At 48.3% G+C, this 21,565-nt stretch overlaps 2 protein-coding genes across 2 annotated transcripts in view; one reads left to right on the top strand and one right to left on the bottom strand.

Moving 5' to 3' along the window:
* The first annotated feature begins 1,133 nt into the window (after positions 1–1,133).
* Gsg1 (germ cell associated 1) lies at positions 1,134–17,991 on the top strand. The gene is made up of 6 exons (XM_032905527.1): positions 1,134–1,358; positions 10,450–10,768; positions 12,741–12,911; positions 13,409–13,561; positions 14,522–14,633; positions 17,572–17,991. Exons 1-6 carry the CDS (start codon positions 1,311–1,313, stop codon positions 17,915–17,917), a joined length of 1,149 nt encoding a protein of 382 aa, XP_032761418.1. The 5' UTR covers positions 1,134–1,310; the 3' UTR covers positions 17,918–17,991.
* A 1,199-nt stretch (positions 17,992–19,190) lies between these two features.
* Fam234b (family with sequence similarity 234 member B) overlaps positions 19,191–21,565 on the bottom strand; it is a 39,045-nt gene continuing 36,670 nt past the window's right edge. The window contains exon 13 of the mRNA XM_032905528.1: positions 19,191–21,416. Coding sequence (XP_032761419.1) covers positions 21,411–21,416 — 6 coding nt within the window. The 3' untranslated portion in view covers positions 19,191–21,410. The remainder of the gene's footprint in view (positions 21,417–21,565) is intronic.

The following is a 21,565-nucleotide window of genomic DNA, read 5'->3' on the forward strand; positions in this document are numbered from 1 at the left end:
GATCCTTTCAGTTCTGAGCTGTACATCAGCATCAACTGAACTGCGTCTCCTAAAACTCAGCGTGAACTTGGCATAGTGGCTCACACCTGTAGTCTTGGTACTCAAGAAACCGAGGCTGGAGGATTGCCATGAGTCGAAGGCCAATCTTGTTATATAGTGAGTTCCAGACCAGGTTTAGCTACGGTCAGAGCCTGTTGCAAAGCAAGACTGAAATCTCAAGGTGTGGTGGACGCCACCGTCATCCTGGCACTTGGGAGGTAGAAGGGGGAGGATGGAGAGTTCAAGGCCAGACTCAGTTTAAGGCCCTGTTTCAAATAAAAATAAACCTGGTGGTGAATGTCTCCCAGATTTCCAGACGGTGGTCCTTTAAAATGGCCACTCTGTGCATCATGGCCTCTTCAGGAATGGTCTAAAGTTAGAAAGTCCAACACAGTAGCTACTTACTACATGAGGCTTTTGAGTCCTCATAATGGAGATGGTACAACTTAGTCGATATATTTCATTTTAATGCATTTACGTTTTAAGATAAGAACAATGTGTTCTTCAAGTGGCTGTTGGGGGAGGGGCTCTGCTGTCACCCAGCATTGGGTAAGAGTTCACTGGTATTGCTGTTTCGAATGGGGGGTGGTGTTAGAACATTTTAAGATTTATGGGACTCACAACTGTAATTCTCTTTCACAGCAGTGGGCAAGCCTCCCAAGCCACTGTGATCTGTTTGGTGCCATATGCCAGCCATTCCTAGCCTTCAGATTTATGTTTGAATGAACTCCCCAGGTCTTTTTTTATACACAATAAGCACGGATTGATAGACCTCAGGAGGAGAGAAGAGGGTGAGAAGCCATGGCAGGTGACGTTAAGATTCTGCTCTGTGTATTTACAGGTTGTTATTAATGCTCCTAAGGGATGGATGGTACCGGGCTTTGTATGTTTAATTGGGCAATTATATCTTATCAATTGGGTCAAAAAAAAAAGACCTCAGGAGACATCTGGCTTCTGAGAGGTACTGAGGGTGTCCTTCTCCCAGCCTGGTCTTTCTAGGGTTGGGAGGGGAGTGGGTGGGGCATCCAGGGGAGAGAACCCTGCCTGCTACTATGACATCACAGAGTGACGTCATAGTAACCCGTGCCCTACCCAAGCTGATGTCCTGACTGAAGGCATTCATCCTCGCTCAGCTCTCCACACACCACCTTACCCCTCTGCTGGCAAGAGGGGGGCCTGGTGCATCCTCTCCCTCAACATCTGAGCCACGAAACTAATTAAGACCGGTCGGAGCAGAAACTGAGACACCCGTTTCAGAACCTCATCAGTGAATGAGCGACTCCTGTCAGCTGACTCAAAATGTTTGTCTCACCCAGGAGGTAGGTACACAGCTTTTGGAAATGTTGTGAAAACTGATTAATTCACTATTTTGAGCCCGATCTCTAGTGGCATGAAAACACACACACACACACACACACACACACACACACATACACACACACGGGGTGGGGGGAAGTAATATATGGTTACGGCGCAGTGAACGAGTGTGTTCAGAAGGCCAAGCTAGCCTAAGACAGGAGCATCTGTGAGACTTCTCAAAACCGAGAAGAGCCGGCAGTGTGGGCTAAGGCAGCTTCCCCAAGTTCATATAGAAGACCCAAAAGTACCCAATATCAACCATCAACTGGGGGAGCCCTTACACATATGAACGTGAGAGCAGAAGCCAGTCAGAGCTTGAAATTTTATTATCTTTTAGGATTGGTTCTCTAGAGAAGGGGCAGGCTTACAGGGAAGTCTGTTGACATGAAGCTAAGAAATAGAAAGCCCAGAATACTTGAACCCTCGCTTCATTCTGGAGGCCCTTCCCTGATGCCACCCGAAATCTGCAGCTTTTGTTAAAAGTGTCTGCCTGCCCTTTGTTGTGTGGGCACGTTCCTTCAAAAGCAGTGAGCCTTCTAGGGTTGCAGGACTGAATGCCGACTGCCATGTCTACATTTGTGATCTCGTGCAAATCAAAGACCGGATTCAAGCGGTACAATGGAGACGCCTCTGTATCTGGTAGGGTACTGGGGCCTAGGGAGCGGTTAGCGAACTGTCTAGCCCCTGGCCCGGTAGTATGGGATGCTTTTTCCTTAGATTCCACTTTCCTTCCAACCTCTTTAGATCTTCAGATCAAAACTGTAAAGGACTCCCCACCTCCCCTGTCAGTCCCTGGGGAAGCAGGTAGGTAACCACTAGACCTCATGTGTTGAGAGGTTCATGTTCTCACCTCTCCTATCTACAAAACGAGGCAGGCCTACTTTACCCCTTCTTCAGAAAGGACCTAGAGAACCGCATTTTGGGGGGAACAGGGAAATGCTTGATTTGAAATTTGACAGCAAGCGGGGCACTTGTCCCACCTGGTGTGAGGAATTTATCCCAGGATCCGGTCTCTCCCCTGGGCGGGTCCTTGCCTGCATGCCGGGTAGGCCAACCGGACGCAGGACCCACCCCAGGAAGAGAAAGAGGAAGAAACCTCGTGGTTCCTTGCCACACCCGTCCTAGAAGTCATAAGCGCGGGCTGCGCAAGGGCCCGGCACTGCGAAACAATTCAAAACACGTCCTGGTGCGTCGCCATAGCAACCACGCCCGCTGCTAGGCAACTGGGGCGCCGTAGTAAACACCGACTGGAGGGTTACTCATGGGGAAGCGTGGAGAAATCTCCTCTGGCTCAGGCACCGAGACAGAGAGGGTGAAGATGAGGGGAGAAAGGGAAGGAAAATATGCAACGAAGGAATGCACGCTAGGGTGGGAAAGGGCGAGCCTGTACTCTAGGGAAAGCTACGTTCCTGGCACCCCTCTTCATCACTGAATCCCTCAGTCCTGGAGACACCCGGGCAGCCAGCCGGAGCGGAGCCAGCCCAGTGTCCTAAGCAGTCACTTGCACGTGAAAGATTGCCCCACAGGAAGTGCAGATGTGGCTGTCCCTCTGATTCATGCCAGCCAGTAGCTTAGGGCATGGAAGAAAGGCAGAGGGAGGGGAGGAGGGCTTCCTCTCCTGGAAATGACTGCCAAAGCAAAAGCCTTCAAACAATTCCATGACAAAGCGGAAAGGGAAAGGCTGGAGGGAGGTCCCAAGTGTTTTCCTTTGGCCCCTCCCAACAAGCATTAAATGAGGGAATTGCCAGTATTTGTGACCCACCTTGGGAGCACTTGGGGTTATGTGGGTCCTTAAAAGTGGGGTAAAATGGGAGGTCCTGAGTTAAATACGGAGCGGGCATCTGAAAGGTCATAAATGTCCTCTGGGAAACCTTTCTCAGTCTCATCAAACGAAGGAGTTCGATGTCCCACGATATGCAGTTAAAGTTCGGAAGGCTCCAGCCACATCAAAATGACATGATGCTAATCTGTAGGGAATCACCCGTCTTGAAATGTTCAGAACATTTCCGATCCGTCACTGTTATGAGTGATCTGTTTGTCCTCTGGTCAGACTAAAGATAATACTGGTAATGAGATCATTGCTATTTTCTGAGCCTTTGCTCATGGAAAAGCAGGAATGTTCACAGGTGTGAAGAACTGTATTGGCATATCTGTCTGAAAACTCCATGTAGAAGGGCCTTTGGTACGCCTTCAGGCCTCTGGGGTCTTTTTGTGGCTCCCCGGTGCTTTTTTATGAGAACTGGAAAGAGTGGTGTGTCCCTGACGATGTTTGCACACATGTTCTGTGTTCACGTCTTTGCCGGTAGACTTCCCAACACGTGTGCGTGAGCCTCGTTAGCCATACCAAACTCCTTCACTTGAAGACAGTGCTGGAGTCAGCAATCCTTAAAACATAGTGCTTTACCACACTCGAGTCAAAGGAGCCTAACAGATACAGAGGGCACATGAGTTACATGGAAGGTGTGTACCTGTCAGAATGTGGAGGTGCAGAGAGCAGAGCTGTTTGTGGGTCAGCCAGTGACAGCCGAAGCACTTAAATTCCACTCCAGCTCTTTGCTTGTTGGGTAGCAGAAAGGAATTACTTAATGAGGCCATGGGTCAAGAATTCTGGCCCCTGGGAGGACAGAGAAACTCAAGGCAGGGCAAACAAGATATCTTAGGTGGGCGGCTTAGGAGACAAAATGACTAGATCCCTTAGCCCCAGGCTCGTGTCAGGGAAGAGGTGAGCACACCAGCTCTCATTCAACCTTCTGAATCACCTCTAATCTACAGCGTACTCGTCATACAATAAACTGAACTTCTGCCTAGAAAGTATGGGCGTCCCAAGACCGTCATTTCTCTTCATGCACAGCTAGTAAAAATGGTTTCCTACGGTACAGAGAAGGCTGGCTGAGAACCTTAGCAAGTGACGGCCAGACTCAGGCCTTGGCACTGTGATGTCATGAATGCCAAGGTGCATGAATGACCCCAGGAAAGCATAACTTCCCACTAACAGTCCCAACACAGCAAGTTTAAACACTGGGTTGAGATGCGGGATATTTGTCTCCACATTGAGTTGTGAGCTTTGGAGACAAGCTTAATTAAATCTGTTACATTGACCAGTAGTTACTTTTTCTGTTCTAAGAGGAAAAGAAAGGGTCCGGGTCCGGGAAATAGCAAGCCCAAATGACAATGAAAGGAAGTGAATGGGATGCTGTGTTCTGATTTTTTTGTGTGGCAAAGCACAGAAACTTGGTTGCTTGCTTTTTTTTTTTTTTTTTTTTTTTTTAAAAAGAGGAAATTGGACTTTGGGGCCTCAGAGAGGAAACTAAGACTGGTCACATCCAGCAAGTATTCAGCCAAGCACCCTAGGAATGGGTGGATCAGAGCTGCGGTGGAGGCCTAAACTAATATTTTGGAAACCTTTAAGGAAAATAATACAAAATTACAAGTTTGGATTGGGCAACAGGCCCTTGGAAGCAGCTCAAATAAGTGAGGGGCCGAAGAGGTAGGGTTTCATTAGCTTCATTTTAAACCCACCTCTGGGCCTCCTCATCCAACCCTGCCACGCCCATCCCCTTTTCCCTGAAGAAGGCAAACTTGAGGCAATTAAGGCTTCGGGGGTGCGGTTTATGAGCAGAGGCAATAAAAACCAAAGACACGGTGTTGTGCCAAGCGGTGACTCAAGGCGGGATATGAGACGTGTCTCCAAGTATTTGAAGGGTGGAAGCGTCAAGAAGGGAAAAGAATCGGTCACTGTTCTCGGGTGGAGAGAGAAAGGGGATACAATTAAGGAGAGAAACATGTGCGCAAAACTCCATCCGGAGACGCTGGCTAACTATTTTCTGTTGTTGCGTTTCCCGTGGGAGGCATTCGAGGATCTAGTGAGTCACTGAGAACGGCAACTGGCCACCAAAAATGAACTACAGGGAATAACCCTTCGAAAGGTCTTGCTGGGAGTGGCCGGACACCGCTCTCCCCCTCCCCCAACCTTCATTTTCAGTCCTGAATTCCATAAGGCTGACACATGGCAGTCTGTAGATTTGTATCTGGTCAAAAGCCAAGGGAACTCAAAAGGAGCAGTACTGCAGAGAGGAGCCACCTCTACCCGCCTTGTGCTGACTGGTAGGAAAGGAACGGGTAGGAAAGAAGAAAGTATTGGGGTATAGCGCCACCCAGCGGCATGAAGAAACCATGCATCCAGGAATGCCTAGTCCAGAGCCAAATGGAACCGCAAAATTCTTGTCTCCTTCTCCCAAAGCAAATCGAGTTGTGTCACAATGAATAAACGGGTGCTTGGGTGACACATAAAAGTGATCTTGGGGGATGGGGTGGGGGGCTGAAAGATGGTCGAGCCGATGAATGGACTTGTCAGTCTGACGACCTGAGTTTGATTTCTGGAACTCACATGTTAGAAAAAGAGAACCAACTCAGAGTCCTCTTCCACACGTGCCACGCCCCTGCTACGCACACATGCACACACACGCACTGCGAAAAGGAACAAAAACAGCTTCAGGAAAGGCATGGTGCAGCAAAGACAAAGAGGAGAAAACCATTTTCAAAGAACGAATGGCTTTTTACACTAAAATTGAAAGGGCAAAAGAATGCGGGGTGGCGGTGGAGCATGCCTTTAATCCCGGCATGCAGAAGGAGGCAGCCGAAGGTGGGTCCCTGAGTTCGAGGCCAGCCTAGTCTACAACTTCCAGGACAGCCGGGGCTACACAGAAACCCTGTCTCTTTGGAGGAAGAGAGTGAGAAGTGTCAGAAGAAACTGAAGACATTCTGGGTTGAAGGAAGAGAGTAGCTGCTGGAAAATGTAGGTCTGTTCGATTGTGATGACGGAAAAAATGCTCTGTGTTTCTAATGACTGCCCAAAGGATAGATGTGACCCACTCCTCAACAGTTGACTGGATTCGTTGTTGCTGCTGCTGTCGTTGTAGCTTGTTTGGGGAAAATAAAAAGATGTCCATTTGCTTGAAAGTTGGGGAAAAAACGATGGTCATTATAGGACCATCGGACCCTAGCTCTTCTCCAGATCTTCAGACCTGCTCTCTTCCACCCCATCCTCATCTTCGTCCCCACCCAACACATTCAACATGAGCGGAGAGGAGCAACTGTTCACGAACTGCCCAGAAAAGGGAGACTGCACACCAAACAAGCCAGTAGTCCTATCTGTGACTCCTGAGGCTTCGACAATGCAAACCCTAAAGCTGCTTCCTGCAGGACACTGAGAAGTTAGAGTGGATCAATATTTTTTGTGTATTGCTGTAAAAAGTCTAGCCCTGGCTGGTCACACCCCTCACCTAGGGAACAAGAGGTAGAGGGAACTTCAATCGCTCTTTGCTTTTTGTACAGAATGTCCCCTCTGCAAGAGCAGATCTGTGCTGCTCTGGACTCTGGCATAATCTCCAGGAACATCTGGGCTGTGATTACACTGTCAATTATTAAATGCCCACGTTCACTGCATAGCAGCATTTAATCAAGAGGCATTCCTCAAACTATGAGCTAGAACGGGAGGGGTGGGAAGGCAAGGGAGGAGGGAGGGAACTCTGCTTTCTCTCTTGCTGCTTTGCACCAAAGAGACCTGTGCAGACGAAATCTGTCCACCCTTCCCGACAGGCCACCAGACGCCGACCATGGCCAAGGTAACCAGCTTCCCCCTTTGATTTCGCAGGAGAAACCTTAGCCCCTGGCTCTGTGAAGAGGTGCACCCTGTCAACTGGCTGTCCTTGTTGTCATTCGCTAATGCCATGTTTTTCTGTTAATGTACATAGATGCTACTGTGCCAGTTACAGGGCTCGTACCCTGTCTCTTTAGAGAGGAGAGGGTCACCTCAGGAAGGGATCTGTCAGCATATGCAGAGAGAGAGAGAGAGAGAGAGAGAGAGAGAGAGAGAGAGAGAGAGAGAGCTCTTCTTAGGTTCTGTCACTCTAGAGACACCTAAGGAACATGGGAAATGAGATTTGTTCTTTGAGTTTGAAGTGTCAGCTACATAGAGAAGTCATGTGACGAAAGATGCTGCACAGGGGATAGGAATTGTTGAAAAGTCTCCCTGGTGAGATGTCCTTCTAACTGTCAATCTGGAGCTGTGGAAGCTCAGTAGAGCGCTCGCCCAGCATTCACAATTCTGGACAAGGCAGCACATATATGTAGTTCTAGCATGTGAGAGGTGGGGCGGGAGGATCGGGGATCAGCTTCAAAGCACAAAGCCACGTAGTCAGACTGAGGTCACAAATTACCTGAGACCCTGTCTCCAACCAGTGGAGACACAAGAGAGGACAACACCTATCCCTGGTGGGTGTTCTGTCTGGAAAGAGCCTCTTTGGGTCATTTTCAAGTTCATCCTTTGCTTCTCGAATCCTCTCTTTCATTATCTGCTTGGCATCTTGCTTGAGGCCACAAGGTATACATCCCTGAGGTAAGCCTCGATATTCTTTATTTCTGAATAACCTACAGGGACATATGTAAATATGTGACTTGAAATGGATTAATGATAAAGCCAAGAGCTGATCTGGTATGGAATGAGAGTAGATGGCTCAATATCCCTATTACAATAGAACCCATGGGTGGAGATTGGGAATTGCCTAGATCTCAGCTTTGATCTTTTTATAGAATGATTAGAGAACATGTTCACCTGAAGTTCTTTTCCTGTTCAAGCTATGGATATCAGATAATTAGAAAGGATACCCCCACACACACACAAAAATGCTCACACATCATGTCCAATGCCACAGTTTTCATGGGAGCTAAGGCACTGAACCAACCTACATGACTACCACAGATGGATATGGAAAATCTGCTGTACATACTTAATGGAACTGTATTCATCTGGGAGGGAAAATTAAATCACGAAATTTGCAGGAAAATATATGGACTTGGACACACATATGTTGTGTAAATAAGTCAAACCCAGAAGAGAGAACACTGCCTTTCTCTCATCTACAGGTGCTCTGATTATTTTCATGTAGGAGTTTCGTGGACCATAAAGGGATCGTGAGGAGAAAAGCTCTAAATGGAAGGAGGGAGTGGGTCGTAGAATGGAAGGGTTGAGGAAGGGGTTGGTGGCAGTAGGCAGTGAGTTGGGGACAAAGAGCAAGAGCAAAGGGGAAATGCCACCGTGAAGCCTACTATGTTGGCTGCTAATTTATGAAAATCAATAAACAGAATACTCCACAAGGGTAGCTCATGAAGCTGGAACGAGGGTGGAAGCCAGTAACTTTGTAGACCAAAAGAAAGATAACGTCTTTGAGCGTGTGGAGCAGACGGCAAATGACGGTGGACTCTGGTAAGCCACCATCCCTCCTGCTCCTAGATGGGTTGATCCATGAACTGATTTGTCCTCGGTCCAGGTCACCCTGAGTCTTACAAAGACTTAATGTTTCTTGGTGTTCACGCGTCGGGTGCTTCTTTTTAAAAATCATATTTCCAGGGGCCATTTATTCTTGCGTTTTACGTTTTGGATGTTTGTGTGCGGGATCGGTGTCACGTTTGCGGTGCGTGTGGTGTGGAGTGCTCCCATCCCCGGAGATCCTGAAGAGCGAGGGGTCACCCTCATAAGCTGTTAGATGTAGACTCTGCTAAGCTGGGGTACACGGAGATTGTGGAGTCTGTGTGTTGGCCTGGGAGGTTATCTACATCTTTAAGCTAAGCAGATTTGGGTCTGATTAATTCTGATGGGAGAGATCTCACGGAAGCTCAGGGCGGTCTGCTTTATGAACCATCTGGAAGCTAAGCGCAGGCTTCTCTGCTGCTCCCCTGCTACTAAAGAACCTTATGGTGCTCAAAACGGACCACGATTATTTTTCTAAATCAAATTCAGTTCAAATCGCATCATCGTAATGAGGTTGATACGGTTAACACTGGTCTTTACTTTTGAGACAGGATCTGATGTAGCCCAGGCTGACTTCAAAGTAGCTAGGAATGACCTTCCTGCCTCTCCTCCTCAGGTCCTGAGACCACAGGTATGCTCCACTGCACTGGATTTACACAGTGCTGGGTTCAAACCCAGGGCTCCATGCATTCTAAGCAAGCATTCTCAGAATGAGATACGTACACTCTCACTTTTATCCTGAAGGCAACAGAAGTTCCAACTGCCTCCCCTGGGGTGACACAACTTGATCATACAGACACACCATGGAGTTACCTTCAGCTGTAAGGAATAAACCTATTTATAGGAAAACAAGTGAAACGTGGTAAACAAAATAAGCCAGACTCAGACAAATATTGCATTTTCCCATATATATAATATATATTATATGTATATATATATGAATAAATGTATGTCTACAGGATAGAAAAGCAGAAGAATAAAAGGTGAATAAAAGGAGAGAGAAGAATGGCTTGGGATAACAGAGGAGAGACATAATGCATGTTTCTCTTAAACACAGACTCTAGATTGATGTATATTACATATGACATAAAATTAGAAACAATAAATTATTTAGGGAAATATTTAAGCAAAATATAATATGTAAGTATGGAAATGTCACTATAAAACCTACTACTTTATATACATGAACAAATAATTATGAAAAGTAGGCAAAAGGGGGCTGACAGCTCAGAGCATTTGCAATGAGCTGTCCTTGTCCCCTTGCTGCCTCTGCCTGAGGCTGCAAACTCTAAGTGGGGTCCTGAGGAGGTTTTCCACCCAGGCACACGTGCACACATTCCCTGGGGCTTGCCAGCCAGAAACCAGGCAAACACGGAACTCTCCTGCCTCCAGATGCAGATAGGTAAGATACTGCCCTGCTCACATCCAATTCACTCTGACTTTAGGATCCCCCACCTTAATGTCTCCCGTCTGGTATCACCTTTGTCCCTCTGGAAGCCTGTCCCGGGTCTATCCATTGTCCTGCCTATGAAAATCACTGCTGCGCTGCAGGAGCCACACGGGGTCCAATTTAACGGCGAACATCACTACAGTGCTCCTGGCCACGTAGAAGCAAGGCTTCCACGGGGCTCCCGGAGAAAGCGTTCGAGTGGCAGGCTTTGCTCGTCAGTGATGAAGGGAAGATGAGAGAGTGGGGCACACTCTTCAGCTCTGTGTCGTCCTCCCCTGCTTGTGTGTTACAGATGGAGTTCCAGAAGGGTCCCTCTGACCAGCGGACCTTCGTTTCTGCCATCCTCAACATGCTATCACTCGGCCTCTCCACAGCATCCCTGCTCAGCAGCGAGTGGTTTGTGGGGGCACAGAAGGTGCCCAAGCCCCTGTGCGGGCAAAGTCTGGCAGCCAAGTGCTTTGACATGCCGATGTCCTTGGATGGGGGCATCACCAACACATCAGCCCAGGAGGTGGTACAATACACCTGGGAGGCTGGGGATGACCGCTTCTCCTTCCTTACCTTCCGCAGTGGCATGTGGCTATCCTGTGAGGAAACCGTGGAAGAGCCAGGTAATTCTCTCACACCAGCTGCAGGGCCCGACCTGCTTTCTCCATTACATTTTCTTTGTGTTGTGTGCGGCTGTGTACAGGGGTTTGCATATGCATGTGGAGGTCAGAGGACAGTGCTCAGGGATCCATTCTCCCCCTCCAGCTGGGGGGCCAGCGGATCGAATTCAAGTAGCCAGGTTTGGCAAGCATGCACTGGAGCCATCTCGCCTGCCCTCTCAAAGAGAAAAATGTTTATTGAGACATTGACTCACTTGGTAGCCCAGGCTGTCCTAGAACTCACTGTGTAGACCTGGCTGACCTAGAATTTGCCGCAACTCCTGCTATGGCTTCTTGAGTACTGATATGAGACACCATACCAGGCTAAGGCGGGCAATCTTGGGATCTTATGCAGGCAAAGAAAGTCCAATGGGCTGAGGAGAGTCAGAGCAGCAAAGGGAAGGTGTATGTTTTCCCAAACCCTCATGGGCCTCACGCCCAAGCTCTACTTTCTGCTACCCCTCTCCTCTCTGTGGCCCCTTTTAATACAGTCAAAATCCCCCTGAAGCTTCTCATCTTCTCTAACTTCAGCAAATCTGGCTTAACAACGCGTTAGCTTTCAGACCTGACACATTAGAATCGTTAGAATCTTCCTTCAAGCGGGCTACTGCTGCTGTTAGAAACAACCTTAGTTCTGCCCAACCAGACCTCTGCATGAGCAACTTCATTCCTGTAGGACTTGACGCTCCTGTTAAATAAAAGGGCGGAGGTACAGCACACCTCAGTCCTCCTCCCTTTTTGGCTAAGCACTAGTGTTGCAGTTTAAAGGGTAAGGGGAAATTATAGTGGCATGCTCCTATAGACAGAACCAACACTCCAGAGGCTGAGGCAGGAGGATGGGGAGTATGAGGAAGACCTGAGATAGATGGTGATTTCAAGAGCACACTGGACTGTCTAGTGAGACAGTCTTGAAAAGAGTTGGACATGTAGTGCTGGGATTGAATAATTAGCATGTGCAAGCCCTGTGTTGATTCCTGGGGTTTCAAAATGGATAGATGGTAGATGGATGGATGGATGGATGGATGGATGGATGGATGGATGGATGGATGGATAGAAAGAAAGAAAGAAAGAAAGATAGATAGATAGATAGATAGATAGATAGATAGATAGATAGATGATAGATAGATAGATAGATGAAAAGAGACAGATTGATAAATACATACATACTTAGATACATACATAGATAATATGAAAGACAGATGATAGATACATAGTATAAAAGATGGATATTATAGAGATAATATAGAAGACTGATTGATTGATTTTAGGATGCCCTGGAGGAACTACAGATAGATGTTTCTAAGTCTCTGAAAAAACACTGTTCAATCCACACCAGTCAATGTGTATGCCTTTGATTAGAAAGAACGACACCTATATTCTGCCTCTGCCTCCTCCTCTTCCCCATTCAGAATATTTAAAAGTCACACTGGGGCCCTGGAAGAGTTCTAAAACCTGAGATCATGTTCAACTTAATATTAAAATTTCTACCAAGTGGGCTAAGGGGGAAAAAACATGGAAGAGAAATAAAAATGGGGGAGGGAGGTAAGAAAGGGGAAGGGGAGGAAGAGGAGGGATGGAAGGAGAGAGGGAGGGAGGAGAGAGCACAGATGCTTATTACCCATAGCCTTGTGGTATCTGACCCTGTCCCAGTCCCAGTTCTACACATAGTTTTGGTCCATCAGAGAAGGACTTGTTAACATCAAGGCAGGAAATTGAAGCTCTGACCTAGATTCTTCATCTTCACAATCAGAGGTGAAGGCCAGGAAATGATGCCTAATTCATCAGTGCTTTTGCTCCGGTTTTCAAACAGACATCACCTGAGTGGTGCCGTGAGCTCCTCGGGGGCTGTCAGAGCACATGGAGCAGGGCTCCGCGGGCCATCTCCATGCCACAGTTCCCAGAAGCGCCTTGTGACACTGACCCTTCTGTGTTTCAGGGGAGAAGTGCCGACGTTTCATTGAACTCACACCACCAGCCCAGAGAGGTGAGAAAGGACTACTGGAATTTGCCACGTTGCAAGGCTCATGTCACCCCGCTCTCCGATTTGGAGGGGAGTGGCTAATGGAGAAGGCTTCTCTCCTCCACCTCCCCTGGGGGCCCTTGGCAAGTACGTGCTGTGTTCGGTAACTGTGGACCTGGGCCTCTCTGGATCTAAACTGCGCTGTGATCTCCTTTCTCTACCTCACTCTCACATGTGGGAATGCAGCTCACAAGGCAAAAAACACTCCTTTCCCTCCCTATTTTCTTAGTGTTGGGGGAGGGGATGTTTGCCTTTGGTTTTGTTTCCTTGAGACAGGGTCTCTGTAGCTGGGCTAGCCTTGAGAAGTCACTCTCTTCCTGTCTCTACCACTGGGACTACAGGTGGACGCTGCCTCATCCAAGTTTTTCCTTACTAAAAGAGGAGAGAGGACCAGAAAATAAAAACATAATGCTCCCACTCGCACACGCACAGTGATACACAGGTTCCTCGTGGACACTGGGTGCTTGTTTTTCAGCTTTGTCTCTCTCCTCCTGCTCTTCCGGGCCTCTGACTTCTAGTGGGCACGTGCGTCCACAGTGGTTGCTCACCGTCTGGGTGGGGTTTCTTTCCCTGGCTCCTCGCAGAGGTCCTCTGGCTGTCGCTGGGAGCACAAACTGCCTATATCGGACTTCAATTCATCAGCTTCCTCCTGCTACTGACAGATCTGCTTCTCACCAGCAACCCTGGCTGTGGGCTCAAGCTAAGCGCTTTTGCAGCAGTCTGCTTGGTCCTGTCAGGTGAGTGACCGTGCAGCGACACAGCCCAGGGCCTTCCTGGGTAGGAAGACTACACAGACAGAGTAACTCAAGCGCCGGGTGGCCTCACACTTCCAAGGGCTGGCATTCGAGGTGTACAGCACCATGCCTTGGTTCACAGGGGTCCTCGTGAAGAGCCACCTTTCAAGGCTTGGAATTGTGTCCCTGAGAGGAGGAAAGGCCTGGGGGGCAAGGAGAAAAGGCGGGGGAGGAGCTGGGCAGGTGGCTCAATGGGTAAGAGCTCTTGGTGCTCAAGCTGGGGGACCTGAGTTAGAATCTCCAGCATCACATAAAAAGCTGGGCGTGGCCACCTGCACCTGCGGCCCCAGCTCTGGGCTTGAGAGTGTCAGGGGCATCACTAACGCTTGCTGGCCAGCTAGCCTAGGCAAAGAGTGGTGAGCTCCAAATTCAGCAGGAGACCTTGAGGGACTAAGATGGGAAGCCTGAGGACCCTCGTGCATATACACAGGCAGCCGCGCACGCTCGTGCCTACAATGACACGCAGAGAGGTGACAGTAAGGCAACTTAAGTTTTCGCTTTAAATTGAGGTAGCATGTGAAACTGTTCTGTCCTTCAGACGTGCCCTCACTTCTAGGTTCCTTTATTTGCAAGCTTCCTCAACGTGTAAAACTTTTGGCTGGCTTTACTTTCCAACCAGAGTATATAGCTTTACCTCCCTGCCACGGCTGGTTAAAATTTAAAGTGAAATAAAACCACACACACACACACACACACACACACACACACACACACACACACACACACACACGGTGAAGACCAACGTCTAGGAAGAACTCAAAATGAGCAATGGCCATGAGACCAACTCAGATTTTGTCACCGCTCCTGACCACTGTAGGTGCGCGAGGAGATGCCTGGGGCAGACTGACCTGGGTGCCAATAGCTGGATGCCACACAAGCCTCTGCTTTCTTGTTCCTCCATAGGCCTGCTGGGGATGGTAGCTCATATGCTATATTTGCAAGTCTTCCAGGCAACTGCCAACTTGGGTCCGGAGGACTGGAGACCACACTCTTGGAATTATGGCTGGGCTTTCTAGTAAGTAACCCTCATGCCTTGGACCTTCCCAACCCAACTCCAGGTCTGCCTCATCCGCCAGTCAAATGCAGAGCAGGACCAGGGAGACCCCCTCCTCTCTCTGTCTCTATCTATCTATCTATCTATCTATCTATCTATCTATCTATCTATCATCTATCTATCTACCTATCATCTGTATCTATCTATCAATCATCTATCATCTGTATCTATCATCTATCTATCAATCATCTGTATCTATCATCTATCTATCTATCATCTATATCTATCATCTATCTACCTATCATCTGTATCTATCTATCATCTGTATCTATCATCTATCTATCTATCTGTATCTATCTATCATCTGTATCTATCATCTGTATCTATCTATCATCTGTATCTATCATCTCTATCTATCTATCTGTATCTATCTATCTGTATCTATCTATCATCTCTATCTATCTATCATCTCTATCTATCATCTATCTATCATCTGTATCTATCTATCATCTATCTATCACCTGTATCTATCTATCATCTGTATCTATCATCTATCTATCTATCTATCATCTGTATCTATCATCTGTATCTATCTATCTCTCTATCTATCTGTATCTATCTATCATCTCTATCTATCTATCTCATCTCTATCTATCATCTCTATCTATCTATCATCTATCTATCATCTGTATCTATCTATCATCTATCACCTGTATCTATCTATCATCTGTATCTATCATCTATCTATCTATCTATCATCTGTATCTATCATCTGTATCTATCTATCTCTCTATCTATCTATCTATCTATCTACCTCTTCTTTCTGCCTTCAGAGGGTGCACAGAACATTCTTTCTCTTAGGATGCAATCTGGTCAGGGTTTCTGCTCAGTGGCAGTGACAGTGGCTTCTTTGTCTGATCTACACACTGTCCTTGAGCGGCAAGGCTGGTTTTACATGGCTTGTAGGAACTTTGTTCTATAGCTTATGACTCGGGGTATTAGAGAAATACGGACAATAATTATAATCTTGAAATTTGGATGAAATTCCATCTGATCCGCCCATGAGCCTCCACTGAAATCTCTTGCATCCAGTATATACACCCTTACTCCAAGAGTAACTTCTTCCTAACTCCAGAGTTTCAAATTCTACCAAACCTGCTAGAAATAGAACTGTCTGGCGCCAGCTATCACCACAAGGTTGGTGCTGGAGTTCAGCATGAGCGCCCGCCAACACCAGTTGCCTCGCACGATACCATTCCCTTCCACACTCTAACCTTGAAAACAAAGGGCTCAAATCAATCATTTTAAATTTCTTTTATGGGGCGTAGGATACACCTCACATTGCCCAAGGTAGCCTCTAACTATGTAGCCAAGGCTGGCCCTGAACACCTGCTTCTCCTGCCTCTATTTCCCAAGTGCTGGGATTACAGGTGTATGCCACGCATCCAGGCTGAACGTTATCTTTACTTGGAGCCCCTCCACCTTCAGGAGTCCAAGGTCTCACTTTTCCTGAGAACCTACATTAGAACTGCAACAACAACAAAATGCCGAGGGCATTAATGGCACAGAATACACACTCTGCTGGGCTCACCTTTCCATCAGAATCAAGGGACAGTGGGGCTTTCCCACGTCGGATCCTAGCCATTTCCCCAAGCTGCAATGTTTTACCATTGAGGACTTGAATCAGCCCACCAGCCCCATGTCAGCTTTGCTGTTTGCCCCAACCTGTCAGCCTTTTGCCCATTCTCATATATTCTCTCTCTCTCTCTCTCTCTCTCTCTCTCTCTCTCTCTCTCTCTCTGGGTAGCCCTGGCTGTCTTGTACTTGCTTTATAGACCAGGCTAGCCTCTAACTCACAAGAGATCTACTAGCCTCTGCCTCCTGAGTGCTGAGACTAACGGCGTGCATGATCTATGGAACTCTAAGGACCTGAGTTTGAATCCCTCGGACCCATATAGAAGACAAACCCGGTAGCATGTGTCTACAATCCCTGAGCAGTATAGATGGAGAGGGATGGGAGGCATGGAGAATTCCTGGAAGCTCACAGGCCAGTGGAACTGTGTACTTAGTGGCAAACAACAAAAGACGTGTAGCCTCAAATAAGGTGGACAGATCCAAGAGGCTGTACACACACACACACACACACACACACACACACACACACACACACACACACACACACACAAAGAAACAGAGCTCTGGGGCTCAGGCTGCAAGGCATCTACTGTCAGGGATAACAGTGTATAGGACAGCTCTGGGCCTGCCTTTACCAGCCTTTGGTCCCCAGGCATCTGGTCCTAACCTCACAAAACTTCCTGTTTCCTTGGCTTCCCAAGATGACAGGGAGATTTAGGGGTTTGGCTCCCTGGTCTTTAGGAAAGTGCTTTGTCCTTTCTCAGATCCACCCAGCTTCCACTATAAACTACAGTGTAAACCACAGTATCCATAATAATTGACTCCTTCAGAGCTGTAGTAAAATGTTTTCCTGAATGATTCAAAAGGTTCAGCTTGGAAACAGTTAAGTTCTAAACAACAACATTGGGCAGTGGAGGGAGGCTTCAGGATCAGGGTGAAGGGATCTCTTTGACACAGGCCAAGGAGGGAAGAATGAAGGGGGGACAGGGGTGTGTCAGAGCCTGCCCACCACATAGATCAGAGCCTGAAGTCTGTGGGATCTAGGAAATTGTATAGGGGTAAATAAACACACCACAGGGAGGCATCAACGCACAGCTAGTGGCAAGTTGGGGAATTCAGTGCAGAAGACCTCCTGTTTTCTCTTTGGCTACAAAACGAAGGCCAATGAAGTCCTCTGGTCGCCGTCCTTTACGGTATCGTGGCAGAAGGCAATAGACTCAGGCGCCCATATGACCCTAAAGACAGCACCTCGTCTCTGGTAGAATGCATGACGCTTTTCTCTCCAGAGTCAGACTCTTACTGGCCCTCCTGTGTTTGCCCCTAGCACGGCCTGGGTTTCCTTCACCTGCTGCATGGCATCAGCAGTCACCACCTTCAACACCTACACCAGGATGGTGCTGGAGTTCAAGTGTAGGCACGGTACAAGTTTTAACACCACCCCCAGTTGCCGGGCACAGCACCACCGCTGTTTCCTTCCTCCGCTGACCTGCGCAGTCCACGCAGGGGAACCTTCGACCCGTTGCCATCAGCACCCCAGCCATCCCATCCGCTCTGTCTCCGAAAGTATAGACCTCTACTCGGCCGCGGCGCTACAGGACAAGAAGTTTCAACAAGAAAACAGCCAGGAGCTGAAAGAAGCGACCGAGTCGTCTGTAGAAGAGCAGTGTTAGGAGTTAAGTGGGTTTGGGAAGCAGGCTCAGCCCTACCATAGGTGTCATTCGCTATCAACATCTGCTTAAGCAAACTTGTCTCCTGAGCCTTATTTTTAGAAGCTAAGCCTAAGAGAACCTCCCTGTGCCTCCCAAGCGCTGGGATCTAAAGGTGTGCACCACCACTACCCAGAGGGCATTGCTCTGCCTCCTTCCCCTTCACACTGCTTCGCTCTATCCATCTCGGTCTCCAGAACCACCTTCTCTTCCCTGATCGCTTAAGGCAGGTTCTAGACTACGTGACGCAGATAAAAAGGGCAAGTGTAAGACAGTTCCTACCTTTGAGAGCTCAGCTGTCTGGAAGTTGACGAAACACTGCTGAGCCATCTGATGGTGGCTTATCTGCGATGTGCTCGGATTCCTGAGGGAGTCAGGCGCAGGAAGATGGAGACACCACGAGGGCGTCCTGAGCACTTGCATTACAAGTGTCTCGAGCCCTCGTGGTGGCCAGTAAAGCATGATTAAACGGGCTGGTTACAGAGTTGGAAAGAAGGCTCGGCGGTTCAGAGCCCTGGCTGCTCTTCCCGAGGACCTGCATTCCATTCACGGTGGCATTCCACCGGCTGTAACTCCAGCTCCAGGGGATCTAGCGCCCTCTCCTGGCCCCCACAGGCACAAGCATGTGCATATGGGCAGGCAAACCACCCATATACACAGAATAAATCTCAAAACAGCTTTTTAAAAAATTAGGCTGGGGGTTGGGGATTTAGCTCAGTGGTAGAGCGCTTAAGGCCCTGGGTTCGGTCCCCAGCTCCGAAAAAAAGAAAAAAAAAATTAGGCTGGTGAAGTGGCTCGGAGGTTAAGTGCTTACCACACATGCCTGACAGCCTGAAGTGGGTTCCTGGATCCCTCAGTGGAAGGAAACAGACTAAAAGTTGTCTTCTAACGTCTGCACACATGCCATGGCACATGAAATAATAAAATTTTAAAACAACAAATATGGCCCTAAAAGCCATTAGGAGGGTAGCATGCTGCCACATGGAGGTTTCTACAACCTATAGCATCAGGATCCCTTCTAGAAATGGCCTCCCGGGCTCCCAGAGGAGTCTCGCACATCTCATTCTACCGTTGAGACCGGGGCAGATGTTCCCCTCTGGAGACCCACTTGCCCATTCATCTCAGAAACTGGTCCTACTGTTTTCCCCCACAAGGGATGCCAGCTGTCTATGCACCTTCTTTCTACAAGGGAAGTAGAATCCTGGTTAGCAAGAAGAACGAGAAGGGCACACGTGTGTCTTCCTGTACACAGCGTTTATTTGTTCTGTAGCAGTTCACATGTTAAACGGTACTTTCCGGCAACAAACCCGGCTGCTCCTCAACACAGGTAACGTGGACAGCAGGTTCACATTACTGGGGTTAACTGGTGTCACCACGCCACATGTTTGGGGGCTGGGGAGGATGTTGTGCAGGGTGGGGAGGGGGGCTTACAAAGGAAGGAAAGGGGAAGCCGAGAGGAGGGGAGACCCTTGCCCTGCACAGGGCACTACTTCCGAGGAGTGCTCAGGTTGGTTCTGCGGGCTGCCACATTGAACACTTCCTATCTTGGATAACTGGGTGAGCCGTTGCCTGCGAGGAGGAGGAAGTTTAGGGAGGCGTTTGACAGGAGGCCGGATGAAGCCCTCTCAGCCCTTAGCTACCTTTCTGTACCAGCTGCAACAGGAGGTAAGCCTAGAGTTTCCATTGCACTCAGTGAGGAAGCGACTCACACTTCTAGTAAGGAGAAGTTAGGGTGTTATTTACCAGAACACGGAACATTCAGTGACAGCATCTGTGTCGCCTCCTCTCCCCTAAGACTCAACCAGCGTAAACAGCCTCCAGCGACACCAGGTCTCCCCTGGGCATCTTTGTACCCCTTCCTGCACTGGCTGGCTTCTCCATGGACATCGCTGCAGAGGACACCCTGTGCCTAGGGGGGCTCAACCAGGCCTTAGGACAACCACCCATTTGACATGTTGGTCCACTGAAAACTAGTCCACAAACTATATTCTAAGCCCTTTTATTGGCAGAAATTCAACTTACTAGAAATGAACCTAGAACCATCTTCAGACTGTAAAGGATCCCATTCATTGTTTCCCCTACTCAAAGCCAACCTGGTCCCATATGACTTTCAAATATGTTTTTCTGGCCTTTATGGCAGAGGTACCAAGAAGTCTGGTGAGGCCAGTCTGCAGGATGGACCAGGTACCAACCTCTGTTACCCATAACACCTATTGTGGGCAATTCATAGTAGCCCCTTACACCTAGAATCTAGTTTCCTGGATTTCTTTATTAACACAAGCTAAACAGACACACGCCCAAGTGAGGAGAGAACCTGTTTTTTTCCTCAACAAGTTTTCATTGGCCACCATGAGAACGGACAACATATCGGATAATGACAGACATTTGAAAGAGTTAAAAGAGGTCACGCATTTACATAGAAGGGGCAGAAAAGGATGGCGATAGTTCTGAAGAACTTGACTATTATAAAAAGTTACAGTATTTACATGAGAACTAACTCAGAATATGCTCCAACGCTCTACAAGGAGGGAAGAACATGGGTCAGAGCAGAAGCAGATCCCTGAATGAAAGAGGATGCGGGAAGAGATGGAGCTGCCCCAGAGAAGACTCAGAGCAAGAGGGTAGAGCGGCAGCAGGACAAGGCCGCGGGACTGCCAACCTTTAAGCCGAGGACAGTGTGCATGCAACCCCTCTGCCGTTACTGCAGAATCGAAGCTCATAGCTGCAGCGCCATCTAAGTGCAAAGGGCATGACACAAGGAGTCTTCGAAAGTCCCTCCCTACCCTCTGTGACAGAAGCATGTCTGTTCTCATGGCCACTCAACAGGTGGAGAGTCTGGGAGACAGAGGAGCCTACTGGATAACCAGCCCCATTGTAACGTCCAGTGTTTCTCACTGCTGTCTAGAGTTGGAGAGGAACCACAGTACAGGCGGAGGGAAAACAGTGGTGTGTGACCCTCGGGATCAGAGATAGGCCATCCAGACGCAGAAGATGGCTGAGCCAGACGAACTTCACGAGGTCAAGAAATGGGATCCCTGAAGCTTGGGGCGTATCTCAAAAGAAATTGTTACAACATTGGACACACAGACACACGCACGCACGCACACGCACACGCACACACAGGGCCTAATACAAAACAACACTTATCCTGCTCGTAGGCCTCTGGATTTCCCCACAAGGGTTTATAAATTAAAGGTACAAAAAAAATAAAAATAGAACAGCTCTAAGTCACATTTCCAAATGATCCACACAGAGTTCTCAGGAGAAGGGGTTAGTGCAAGGACAGGAAGGTTGCGAGACTCCCCAGCTAAGCGGACCATGCTACGTCCCACAGCTCCAACTGGCTGCCAAAGTACAGTGGTCTCAAGTGCTGCGTGGCCCCGAGGTCATCCTCCCGAGGGAACTGACACAGGGGCCGGGCCGGAGAGTTCTTCCGAATCTGAAGAATTCCATTGCACTACATCTGTGGGGAAAGGACTGTTATTACCCTCTTTACATGGGATTTCCAAAGCAGGGGGAAATCTAAAGATCGGAATGCTTCTTCCCAGTCCCTGTAGCTGAGCTCCGACAGTTCGTGAGCCCCAGGGACTTGGTCCTTCTCAGTGACAAGCT

This window comes from Rattus rattus, chromosome 6 (genome assembly GCF_011064425.1).
Source record: "Rattus rattus isolate New Zealand chromosome 6, Rrattus_CSIRO_v1, whole genome shotgun sequence".
Taxonomy (NCBI): Eukaryota; Metazoa; Chordata; class Mammalia; order Rodentia; family Muridae; genus Rattus; species Rattus rattus.